At 43.2% G+C, this 10,577-nt stretch overlaps 1 protein-coding gene across 13 annotated transcripts in view; it reads right to left on the bottom strand.

The window, feature by feature from the left end:
- ubr5 (ubiquitin protein ligase E3 component n-recognin 5) overlaps positions 1 to 10,577 on the bottom strand; it is a 30,613-nt gene that overhangs the window by 838 nt on the left and 19,198 nt on the right. For 3 of the 13 annotated variants that reach the window (XM_082553171.1, XM_082553178.1, XM_082553175.1), the window contains 25 exons: positions 10,355 to 10,515; positions 9,255 to 9,494; positions 8,982 to 9,105; positions 8,658 to 8,769; positions 8,448 to 8,579; positions 7,190 to 7,447; positions 6,836 to 7,104; positions 6,382 to 6,593; positions 6,044 to 6,289; positions 5,067 to 5,140; positions 4,780 to 4,952; positions 4,353 to 4,502; positions 3,807 to 4,024; positions 3,387 to 3,507; positions 2,716 to 3,088; positions 2,442 to 2,529; positions 2,218 to 2,362; positions 1,949 to 2,079; positions 1,721 to 1,781; positions 1,332 to 1,513; positions 1,117 to 1,201; positions 864 to 1,019; positions 543 to 656; positions 296 to 440; positions 104 to 189 (listed from right to left, as the gene is read on the bottom strand). In XM_082553171.1, coding sequence (XP_082409297.1) covers positions 104 to 189; positions 296 to 440; positions 543 to 656; positions 864 to 1,019; positions 1,117 to 1,201; positions 1,332 to 1,513; positions 1,721 to 1,781; positions 1,949 to 2,079; positions 2,218 to 2,362; positions 2,442 to 2,529; positions 2,716 to 3,088; positions 3,387 to 3,507; positions 3,807 to 4,024; positions 4,353 to 4,502; positions 4,780 to 4,952; positions 5,067 to 5,140; positions 6,044 to 6,289; positions 6,382 to 6,593; positions 6,836 to 7,104; positions 7,190 to 7,447; positions 8,448 to 8,579; positions 8,658 to 8,769; positions 8,982 to 9,105; positions 9,255 to 9,494; positions 10,355 to 10,515 — 4,056 coding nt within the window. The remainder of the gene's footprint in view (positions 1 to 103; positions 190 to 295; positions 441 to 542; positions 657 to 863; positions 1,020 to 1,116; positions 1,202 to 1,331; positions 1,514 to 1,720; positions 1,782 to 1,948; positions 2,080 to 2,217; positions 2,363 to 2,441; positions 2,530 to 2,715; positions 3,089 to 3,386; positions 3,508 to 3,806; positions 4,025 to 4,352; positions 4,503 to 4,779; positions 4,953 to 5,066; positions 5,141 to 6,043; positions 6,290 to 6,381; positions 6,594 to 6,835; positions 7,105 to 7,189; positions 7,448 to 8,447; positions 8,580 to 8,657; positions 8,770 to 8,981; positions 9,106 to 9,254; positions 9,495 to 10,354; positions 10,516 to 10,577) is intronic. The other 10 variants (XM_082553176.1, XM_082553179.1, XM_082553180.1 and 7 more) reach the window with 10 other exon arrangements.

The raw sequence follows: 10,577 nt of genomic DNA, 5'->3' as shown, positions 1-10,577 counted from the left end.
TTAATTTAAGACTGGTGTCTGATCAGTACCCTGTATCAGCAGATACCCACAGCCAAGGTATGGAAAAAGAAAGAATTCCTAATTATGATGGGAGCAGACTTACCAGATCTTGTCTCTCAGTCATGCTCATCTTCTCCACTATGGACCAAAACCAGCGTTTAAACTGGAGAAGTTTGTCTGCATTTTCCCCTGTTGAATGAAGAAGTCTTGAGTCAGTATATGACAGTCAAATGTACAATAGTAAATCCTTTACTGATTAAGATGGACATAAAGCGATGTAGACAGATCAACATACCAGACTCATCGTTGAAGGAGGTGAAGCTAATAAGCATCTGGACATTGACTTCTCCACAGCCGTTGACCAGCAGCCTGAAGTCTTCAGCTGTCAAGTCCTCTAAGGCGTTCTTGGGCAGTACATCGAGCAAGCCCTTCCTCATTGCCTATGAAAGACAGCCGGTGTGAATACACATTTTGATAAATGACAAAGCATTGATCTGCATTCACACAATTTAAGGTTCTGTAAAATTGCCGTTTATACTTACATGAAGCGGCTGCTCAGCAACCACCAGCATTCTGTGCTCTGCGTACCTCCTCACATATTCGTAAACATTGAGGGGAGTTACTGGCATGTTGACCCCTCCAGACAGGAGCTCAACCTGAACAAGGCAGAATGAGATATAAGCTTCACTTAAGTCACCACCTGCACATTAGTTAATTTAACTTGAAGAGAATTTTGAGATGTGCTGCCGCGTTTTTCACCTTGCATCACATACACATTTGCCAGCGCTGTTTTTTCCATCTTAACAGGACAAGTGACATCTGATACTGCTCAAGTTTGACACTTAGACAACCAAGTCCATTACCTGTCCAGCTCCTTCCTCTTTGCAGAGATCAATGGCGAAAGCCAAATCCATGGCAGCAAACACTGCTTCGGCTTCACCAGCCTGTGAATGGCGGATTAGCTGCCGCAGGCTCTCATACATAACCGGGTCAAAGAACGCAAAGTCGTGCCAGTTCACCTGCAGTAAAAGAATAGTTAGCAATTGAATTATTTAAGAACCAAGCATTATGCAGCAGGTGCATTTTTTTTTTTTAAAAGGCATATTTTCTACTTACCTTCCTACCCAGCAGCACCTTGATGACATGTCTGTTCAGTGTGATTGGACAGAGTTCATTCTGCAGCAGACATAAGCCCAGTATTCTGCACAGAGAAATACATTGTTTCATACTCTGCTAAGGACACAGCTGATTTCACGAAACATTTTCCTTCTTGAATTTCATTTTTATCCAACCGAACATCATGTAAATCTTTTGATTTTTTTTATTATTACCTTCCAATATTACGGAAGCAGTTGAGTCTGGCCTCTGTATTTTTGCCGGGTCTAGGGGAGTAGAAGCCTCGTTTGCCAGGCTGGTAGAAGAGAGGAGCGTTGTCGTCACCGTCATCTGGGTCGTCCAGCTCCATGTCAACCACACTGCGTGTTGAACCGTGACGTTTGCGGTTCTCCTGCTGCTAAAAATGATTGAACGGAGGAGGGGAGCAGTGTTTATAACAACTTCGTATTAGGATGATCTGTGTTGTGCAAGTGTTTCTGTTAAGTGTCAAAGTCATTTTAGTGTGTCGTGGTTTAGCACACTTTGCTAAAATATGGCTAAAACATTTTTAGAAAACAAGAAACTAGTTAACAAATAATGGAAACAGGTTATATATTTTGTTCACTTGTGATTTCTCTGGAGCCTCTGGGAGACCGAGGTCCAGAATACTGTCAGCTCCATTTTCCCTGGGAAAGATAAACAGAATATAGTTAGTTTGCTAAATGGCACCGAGTATGAATATGAAAAAAATACTGTTCTTAATGGATGTATATTCATTAACAGGTACTTTTTTTGCCAGCTAAATGAGCACTTTATTGTCAGAGGCACCCGTGGTGTTGGTGATTTGTCTTACCTTCCATGTGCAATAAGTAGCTCCATGGCCTCTTCTACTCTGGCTCTCAAAGAATCCTCACTAGCTAGCAGCAGCAACAGCTGGGCAGGAGACAGCTCCAGCAACATGCCGGTGATTTTACTGGCGAAAGCCTAAAGACACAAACACAACTCCCCTCAGTATGATCAAGGAAAAATTATAAATGCAGACAAGGAAGCAAAACATTATGGATCACTCAAGTTCCCTGTCTTAATGAAAGAAAACAAACAGATATGCTGATGGTTTATTACCGGCTGCATTGCATGGACTCGTGGATAGAGCCTTTCACCCAGGGCTTGTCTGTGTGCAGGCAGAGGGTCAGGCTCATCACTGGGGTTTCCCTCTGATGACGGCCTGAAAGGCCTGGTGTCTATGGACAGCTGCCTCCTAGAGTCTCTGTTAACATACAAACAGGTTAGCAGACATTTTCTCTAAATATAAAGAAAGGTCATATAGGCTACCAAATAGAGTTTACCTGTCTCGGTCTCTCCGAGATCCTGCTCGAAGCCCACCACTTCTCCTCTCCCTCTCCCGGTCTCTGTTCCTGAGACGCTGCATTAGATCTGCACAAACAAATCGACCAGGGCAAGTTCATTTGTGTTGAAAATATTTTTTGTCAAGTATCTTATATTGTTGCTACTTTAATGATTTCTTCCATCATCACAAAAACAAAAAGCAAACATTTATTGTAATAATGAACACAAATGTCATAATATGCAGTATGCAGTAGTTTCTATGTATTGTCATACTTGAATTGTAATCGTGATGACACGTACTGCTGGCCTGCATGCCCTTGCTGACGCTCTGAACACAGTCCAGGTTGGGCAGCTTTTCATTGGAAAGGAGGGCCAGAGCGATGGCCGTGTAGAAGCTGCGGGCCACGCCACTGCCCTCTCCAGGCTCATCTTTGAAAGTCACTTTCACCCGGTGTACCGCCATGGGTGTGGTTGTACAACGCCTGCCAAAGTGTGTGTTTAGCTGACGCATAGTCTGTTGTATTAGCTGGTCTCGATCACGGTCCACTTCCAGCGCCAGGTCACGGGACTGCAGGTTCCTCAACTTCTCCATCTCTCGACGGAACTTGGATTCCTTCACCTCAAAGCCGCCAAGCTCTGTGAGGATCTGGTTCAAAACAATGAGGGAACAACAACACGGTCAGTTAAAGCTACATTAAGTTTCATATGCTATATAAATACAGGCCATTTACCATTTACCATAGCAGCAGAGGAGTGTTTTAATTTCAAAGTCTGTATGATTCATTCTGGCTACTCATGGCTCATCGCCTCACACAAGCTGATTTTACTCTAAGCAGCATTTCATTTAAGAAGCCATCAAGTACAAAAACGTACAGGGACGAACTCCATTTAAGTATTGAAGTATATGTTGAAGGCATGTTAAAAAAAAATAAAATATTTTTTACCGATCCAGGCTCAGCTCCAACATCCTCCATGAAGACACGACCAAAAAGCTCCAGTGAGAGGCGCCAGCGGCCCAGCAGCATGTCGTGTGAGATCATCATCCCCATAAAACTGCAGTGAGGTCTGGACAGAGGACACAATAAACACTATTTTAAACTTTTCCTCATCTTCATAAACTCTTTATCTATAATTACATTTTCTGTGTTTGAGAGCAACAGACAGTTTTCACAGCAACCATTCTGACTGGGAAACAGGAAGAGGTTACATGTGCTAATAATGAAGGTTCTAATTAATGCGAGTACAGAGGCTTAATTAATGGGATGACAAACATCTATAGGTGATACCATTTCATATCAAGCTGCTGAGATCAAGGTCAGTCCTCTCTGCAAAAATCAGCCCCACTAAATGCAATGACTGGTTACCTGAACGATGGGAGAGGAGGGCCATCACTCTCAGTGAGGCCAATCTCAGCAAGCAGGCTGCTCTTTAGCTGGGCAGCAAGGTCGTGGGGTGATGGGCCAGGTTTGGAAGCCTCCAGCTCCTGCTCTGCCAGCGACTGGTTCTCGGTGCTCCGCTGGCCTGTCTCCATGCTCATCACATTCTTCAGGTTAGCTGAGTAAGACATCTTAGTGGGCAGGATCTGTTTGAGCAGGAGTCAGAAGTGTCGTTTAGTAATGTGAACAAGTGAACTTCTAAAGATGATAGCAGTGTGGCCACAACAGAATGGAAATGGGACACCGAATACAAACTGTGCTCCAATATCCACACTCGTATGAACACAAGAACACGACCCAACCTACCTGTCCTTTCATAAATCAAATAGCACGAAGAGATAATGAATCCTTAATAGTCAAGTTATTTTAACTGGGAAAATGCTGCAGTACTTTATTATTTCAGGGAGATTTGTTATGCATGGATATTAGAACACAACTACCAGCGTGATAGCACGGTGTAGAGGAGTGGTATACCTGAGAGGGGGAGGGTAGAGAGGAGCCCATGTTTACCTCCAGGCAGTTCCTGTCCATGGTTGCCTCAGCCAGGCCTTTGGTTGCCATGTAAGAGGAAGAGTACAGGCCCTGAGAGGGACGACCAAACAGATCTTCCTTTCTGGCATTGGGCTGTTGAAGAAGAAGCAAAATGTATTTAAAATCACAAAGGCTGACTTGCCATTCTATAATGTAAAGACAGCTAAATGTAACAGTTCAAGTGTTTTACATTCTCTAAATAGTGCTGTGATTTTCTTTGCTGCCAAATATCTCTGGCATGTAGTGATACTTGAAGGAGTTCGCACAGAAAACAAGATGAATAAAAATGCAATGCCACAAAGCTGAGATGACTCATAAAAAATACTTAGTATGACACGTAAGGAGGTTGAACATCAGCAGCAAATCTAACCTGCAGGAGGTGGGGCTGGTCTGCCAGAGGGATGGCCTCAGCCAGAGGAACATCGAAGGGATTTGGTGGGATGCACCCCAGGAAAGTCATCGAGTCAGAGCGACGGAAGAAGGGGTGGTTCTGACCCGTCTCAGCTGGAACTGGGTCCTCATCCTTGTCCTGCAGTGTTGAACCTGAAGTGAAAAAGAAACACAGCAGATCTTAAAACAACTATGTAGTTCTTTGATATTTATTATGGACTGACTATAGTTTAGTTGTCATTTAGTCGTTTTATTTTTTTGCCTTACTCTGATTGGTGTCCTCATCATTCTCATGCTCAGAATCTTCATTGTCCAACCCAAGCTCCAAAATCTCTCGATTCCTACAAGTGAAAGTTACGGAGGATAAACATCGTGTTAAGACTCACATTTATTCTGAAGGCCCATAAAACAAATGTAATTACCCCCCTGTTGTTTGAACTGTATTTTTTGCTCCTAACAGCAGTTTATTTAGATAAGCTTTCACATAGGATGTGGCACGCACGCGCTGTGCTCTAAAAAACTTTGATTTCTATTGCTTGCGTGCAATGGTTTCTTGCTGCGCTGAGCAATCGTGCGACCAGTAGAAACAAAGCCTACAGCTGCACTAAGTTCAACCAAACGATGAGCGAAAACATTCCATGCGTGTCCAAGTTCGGTGAACTTTTTGACACAAGCTTACATGCATATACAGGGACCTCCAGAGCCCTTAAGCCATTCAACGGTTCTGTGGACCTCAGGAGAAACGCAATGTTGTGGAAACAACACAATCTTCACTAATCGGGATAATTAAAAGCTTTCTTTATGAATGTGCAATACATTTTTTTTAATTAAACATTTTAACATTATACAACACAAACTCTCAGAGGGGATGTCAGAGACGTGCATGTTTTTAAATGACAGGGAGCAGGTGCATCTAATACACGTAGAGTGGCTGCAAAAAAATTACGTATAAGCAGAGCGGAGCAGCCAGTGCAACACAAAATTTGTGTCCTTCGCTCTACCTAGTGGTCAGTGCAGCACATGCTGTGTCCATAACCTAGCTAATTAGCATCACTTAGGTTTATTTCAGCTGATTTTGCTACAAGTTACTGAAAGTCACACTGAAGCTAGTCTCTTTTAGTGTGGATCCTGTGAACTGTTTAATTAAATATTAAAACATTTACTGTCTTATGATTTAATAAACAAAGTATGCAGCCTCTGTGTAAATCCTGAATTGGCATTTTCTACTATTTTTCATCATTTACCTCTTTCTATCCATCTGTGGCGTGTCCAGGGTGGTCTGCTGATTCATGGCTTTAATCCAGTAGATGAGAGCCTGGAAAACGTAAGCCACATGCTTCAGCGAGCACACATCCAGCACCGGAAGCACATCAGAGTGCTCATCATTGTGGGAGCGCATCAGTGACAGGGCGTAGTTCAGGAAGTCACCACGTGCAGACATCATTCCTTGACGAGCCGTTAGCAGTGTGGCTGCCCTCCTAAAACAAATACTAAATTAAGTGTGGGAAGCAATCATTTGTTTGCATCATGTAAGAGTAAGAGTTCAATTAATTCATTGACCACATTAAGTGAAAAAGCTTACCTGCGTCCTTCCAGAGTGCGGAGGCTGGCCTCCTCTCGAGCAGTCATGCGCTCCCTACGAGCTGAGTGCTGGGAGGCATGGAGCGGGTGACTGGGGTGACCGGGATCTCCAGCAGATGACAGGGCTGAGCCGTATCGCAGCTGAGCCTCAGTGGAATCCATGATGGACACCATCCAGTTCCAGGTGGGAATTAACTTTTCTTCTACATAGTTCTGGTTCACACAACAAACATTTCACTCTTTGCTCACATAATCAGCTTGATTCCAAATTTTGTTTTGCATTCCTTTTAAAAAGCACTAAATAGTATTTGTGGTAGGGTTGAATATTCTATAGTTATGCGTTATGTAAACTATTGCTCTTAGCATTGCACTGTTAATAGTGGAGACTAATCAACATGAACTCCTTCTGCTGAAAACACATAATGCAGATCTTAAAAGACTCCAAGCCATTATACCTGCAGGTTGACAGCATCCTGGTAGGTGAGCTTGACAGCAGCAGGATACTGGGAGTAGACAAGATGGTTATATTTGGGAATCAGACTCATGAGGTCTGAGATCTGCCTGATGACAATGCTGTAGGCGCGGGCGAGACTGCTGGCAGACGTCAGGTAGCTGCTGGAGTTGCTGGCCTCCAAAGCTGCCGCCGCTGCAGCGGCACTAGAGCTGATTGCACTTGAGCGCCGCAGGTTAGTGGGGTCAATATATATCAGGCCCGTGGAGCTTGCTGTGGAGGGGGGAGGGGAAATGTTAGTTCTGAGACAGTTTAAATTTTAAATTAAAACTGCAGAAGCAGGTGGACATTTGCTGACCGGCTGGTGTTGAGGTGCTGGAGGGAGCGCTTCCCGGTGCCCTTTGGCTGGGGGTGTTTCTCACAGCCCACTGCATGGAGCGAGGAGCCTGAGCTGCACTGTTAGCATGTGACGCATTAGTTGTCCTTTCCAGAGGCTCATCCAGCAGAAACGTCTCCTGGTCAACATCGTCACTTTGGCTGCTGCTGCTGTCTGAGTCACTGGAGTCATTGGACTGAGAGTCATCCTCTGAAAAGAAGGCAGGGACACTGCTGGCACCTTTAAAGTAGGGATGAAGAAAAAAAATAAAGAAGACCAGTTTAATGTTCTCGTATTCAATTTGACCTACCAGTCTTTCGCTTTCACATCAGACTTATCCAAGCAGGAGTGCGGGTTAGTGAATCACACCACTACAAGGCAAAACACCACCAATACGAAACTGGACACACTGAAACACCGAGTGAGAACAAAACTGGACACTCTGGTGTTCAGCTTGTGCTAAATCATACATGGTTTCATTTTCTAAATATTTTCAAGTAAAAAAAAAAAAAACTATTCAAAGAGAAAGAACATCAATCTCTAACTTGACAGAATAATCTACAAGAAAGTTTAACATCATCGTTAGTAGCAAATACACTCTTTAGATGACCAAGCAGGAAAAAACCCACACCACTTGGAAAAGCTACAAGTTGATTAGTGTGTTATTTGGATAAAAGACCAACAAAGCTACACTTGTGATGAGGCATTAGTTAAAAACGGCAGACAACAACAGAGAAATGTGAGAAGGGGACGGACTGAAGGAACTCTCAGCAGGAAACTGTGTATGCACTTTGCAAATTCACTCTTGCCCTGATATCTGTATATGCATTAAAGTAAAGAGGAGCTCATACCAAAAATAGGAAATGCCAAGGACACCCTACTGCCTGCAAATGAAATACATTTGGTATTCAGCCAGGGACCACTTTTCCTTCTCTGCTGTATCATTATCTCTCCAAATATAAAATCCCCACAATCCACAACGCTGACTGTCGAGCATTGTGACTCTGACTGATTTACAAACAAAATTTATTTTTGCAAGCGATTAGACCAAATTAGACCGATTCAACACAAAAATGGTTACGATTTCAGTCAAAGGGAGTGACAGTTTAAAAAAAAAAAAGAAAGAAAGAAAGAAAAAAGGGCGGGGGTCATAAAACATTGAGATTTTCAGGGGGTTTTTTTTAACGCAATTAAGGTATTAGGTAAAAGGTGATGGTTTACATAAAAGCAGTTGACTAACCTGCTTCAGAACCAGCAGTAGCTGCTGTAACAACGCTCCTGCGACCGCTGGCGTTGTCCTGATTGCTGTGGTTGCTTTCGCTGTCGCTCTCCGTTTCAGCTGCTGCCAACAGGTCCAACTCCATGTCACTTCCTAGAAAACAGACATGACCCCATCCTAAACTCATCTGACTTTGATTCATAAAGATGAACAACTCCAACTATATCTTACCATCCTCATCGTGCTCATCGTGCTGGCCTTCTGCTTCAGCATTTTCCTCTCCCTGCTCTTCCTGGTCGTCGTGATGGTCTTCCTCCCCAGCTACACCCTCTACAACTTCAACCTGTTAGACACACAACAGATTGTCAAATAAAAAAAACTTTGTGGCAAGACATACCTGAAATTCTACAGTAACAGGAGGACAGAAAAAAAATACAAATATGAATAGAGTAAGCTTGTGGGCTTTAGCCTCAGAAACAGTAACCAACATGCAGTGCACACATGCACATCCAGAATTCATTATGGCTCTAATGATTTAATAATGAGGCTCCCCACCTCTTCCACATCTGCTGATACAATGTCATCCTGCTCCTCATCTCTTCCTCTGACAGGCTGAGACTGGCTGCTGCGCCGGGGCTGAGGGTTCCTGATGATATAAGAGGCAGCTGTCTGGCTGGAGCTGGAAATGTTAAACACAAGCTCATTAAATGAAATAAATAAGGAAAAAAAAAAAGGAGAGTGGATTCTAATTATCCATAATTTAAGTACATTTTACAAACTACTTTATCACTCCACTTGCAATGAGACAAAGTCAAGAAAACCAATAACCTGCTGGACTGGTCAGGTGAGGGTCGTGGTGGCAGCGGTTCAACAGAGAAAAGCTCCTCGCTGCCCTGAACAGCATCAATGCTGGTGCTGGCCAAAGTGAAAGGAGCGGTCGGTCTTGCAATACCCATTCGCACTGGGACAATTAGTGACTCTGCTACATTACACAGCTCCTCCACAGCATAGGGCAGCAGAGCCTGGAAAACACGCCGACATTTCCCAATGGGCTGAGGGATGAAATTGCTGTATGAGGAAAAATGGAGAAGAATTGAGAAATGGTTGTATTACATAAGAAAATCTTGTCTAACTGGTATCAAGTATGTCAGCAAATTATAAACAAGCTTTAGCCTTGGGCCGTTCTTTTCATTTGTTCTGGTATAACCTTAAGTGGGATTTATGCTTCTGTGTTAAGTCTTTGCTGTAGTTAAGTCTCACGTGGAAACCATTTAGAAACCCTACACCATAATTTGTGCTGAAACCTGATGTGCACCTCTCTAGAAATGTAACTAGATGTTGCATCGACGCAGCCCGCAACATCTGTGATTGGCGTGTTTGGTACCGTTGGACTGGAAATGGAAGAGAATGAATCATCTCAAAGGGAGAAAGTCCACTTACAAGAGATGTGTTGGCCATGACAATGCAGAGCAATTGGCACAACTATAAATGCTGGCAATATCACTGGCTACTTGTATAGGCCATTGGTGGCTCTACATAAATTTAACACAGACATTCACATTAGTCTAAAACTGAGCTGTTCTCAAAAACCTTAAAGTCGATTAGCCAGTTCTTGACCACTAGGTCAATGATGACACTAAAACTGTCATAAAAGAAAGCAGGGACTTTTAAATGCAACTTCATCCCCGGCTTTTTACAGTAGATTACTTCAATGTTAAATCCACGACAGAAAACCCTTCTGAAACCCTAAAGCGTAACCCAAAGTGCTGCTACCTGCAAAATCAAACCGTACAGGTATAAATGCTGGTAACAGCTGCTTGATGGTCATGGATTCAAAGCAGAATTGTAAATTAAACAGATTAATGTAGACAAGAGAATTCTTTAAAAAGAAAAAAAAAAGAAAAGTGTTCGGCAAATTGTGTTCTTACTTTTTCTTTTTTGATGACGCCATCTCCACACTGAGGATGACAAAAACTCGGGCCACAGAGCGCAAGAACCTTCTGGTGACGTTGATAGCCTCCTCTCTCCGACCGGGTGTGTACTTGTTCTGCAGCTCCTTTACCAGAGTACCCAGTAACGTATCTATGAACTAATACAACAGGGAGATAAAACACCCGATGAGGATTGTCGTGCATGAATACAAGTCAGTAA

The sequence above is a fragment of the Aulonocara stuartgranti genome (assembly GCF_965226115.1).
Source record: "Aulonocara stuartgranti genome assembly, chromosome: 11".
Lineage (NCBI taxonomy): Eukaryota > Metazoa > Chordata > Actinopteri > Cichliformes > Cichlidae > Aulonocara > Aulonocara stuartgranti.
This window is presented reverse-complemented; position numbering and strand designations above follow the sequence as displayed.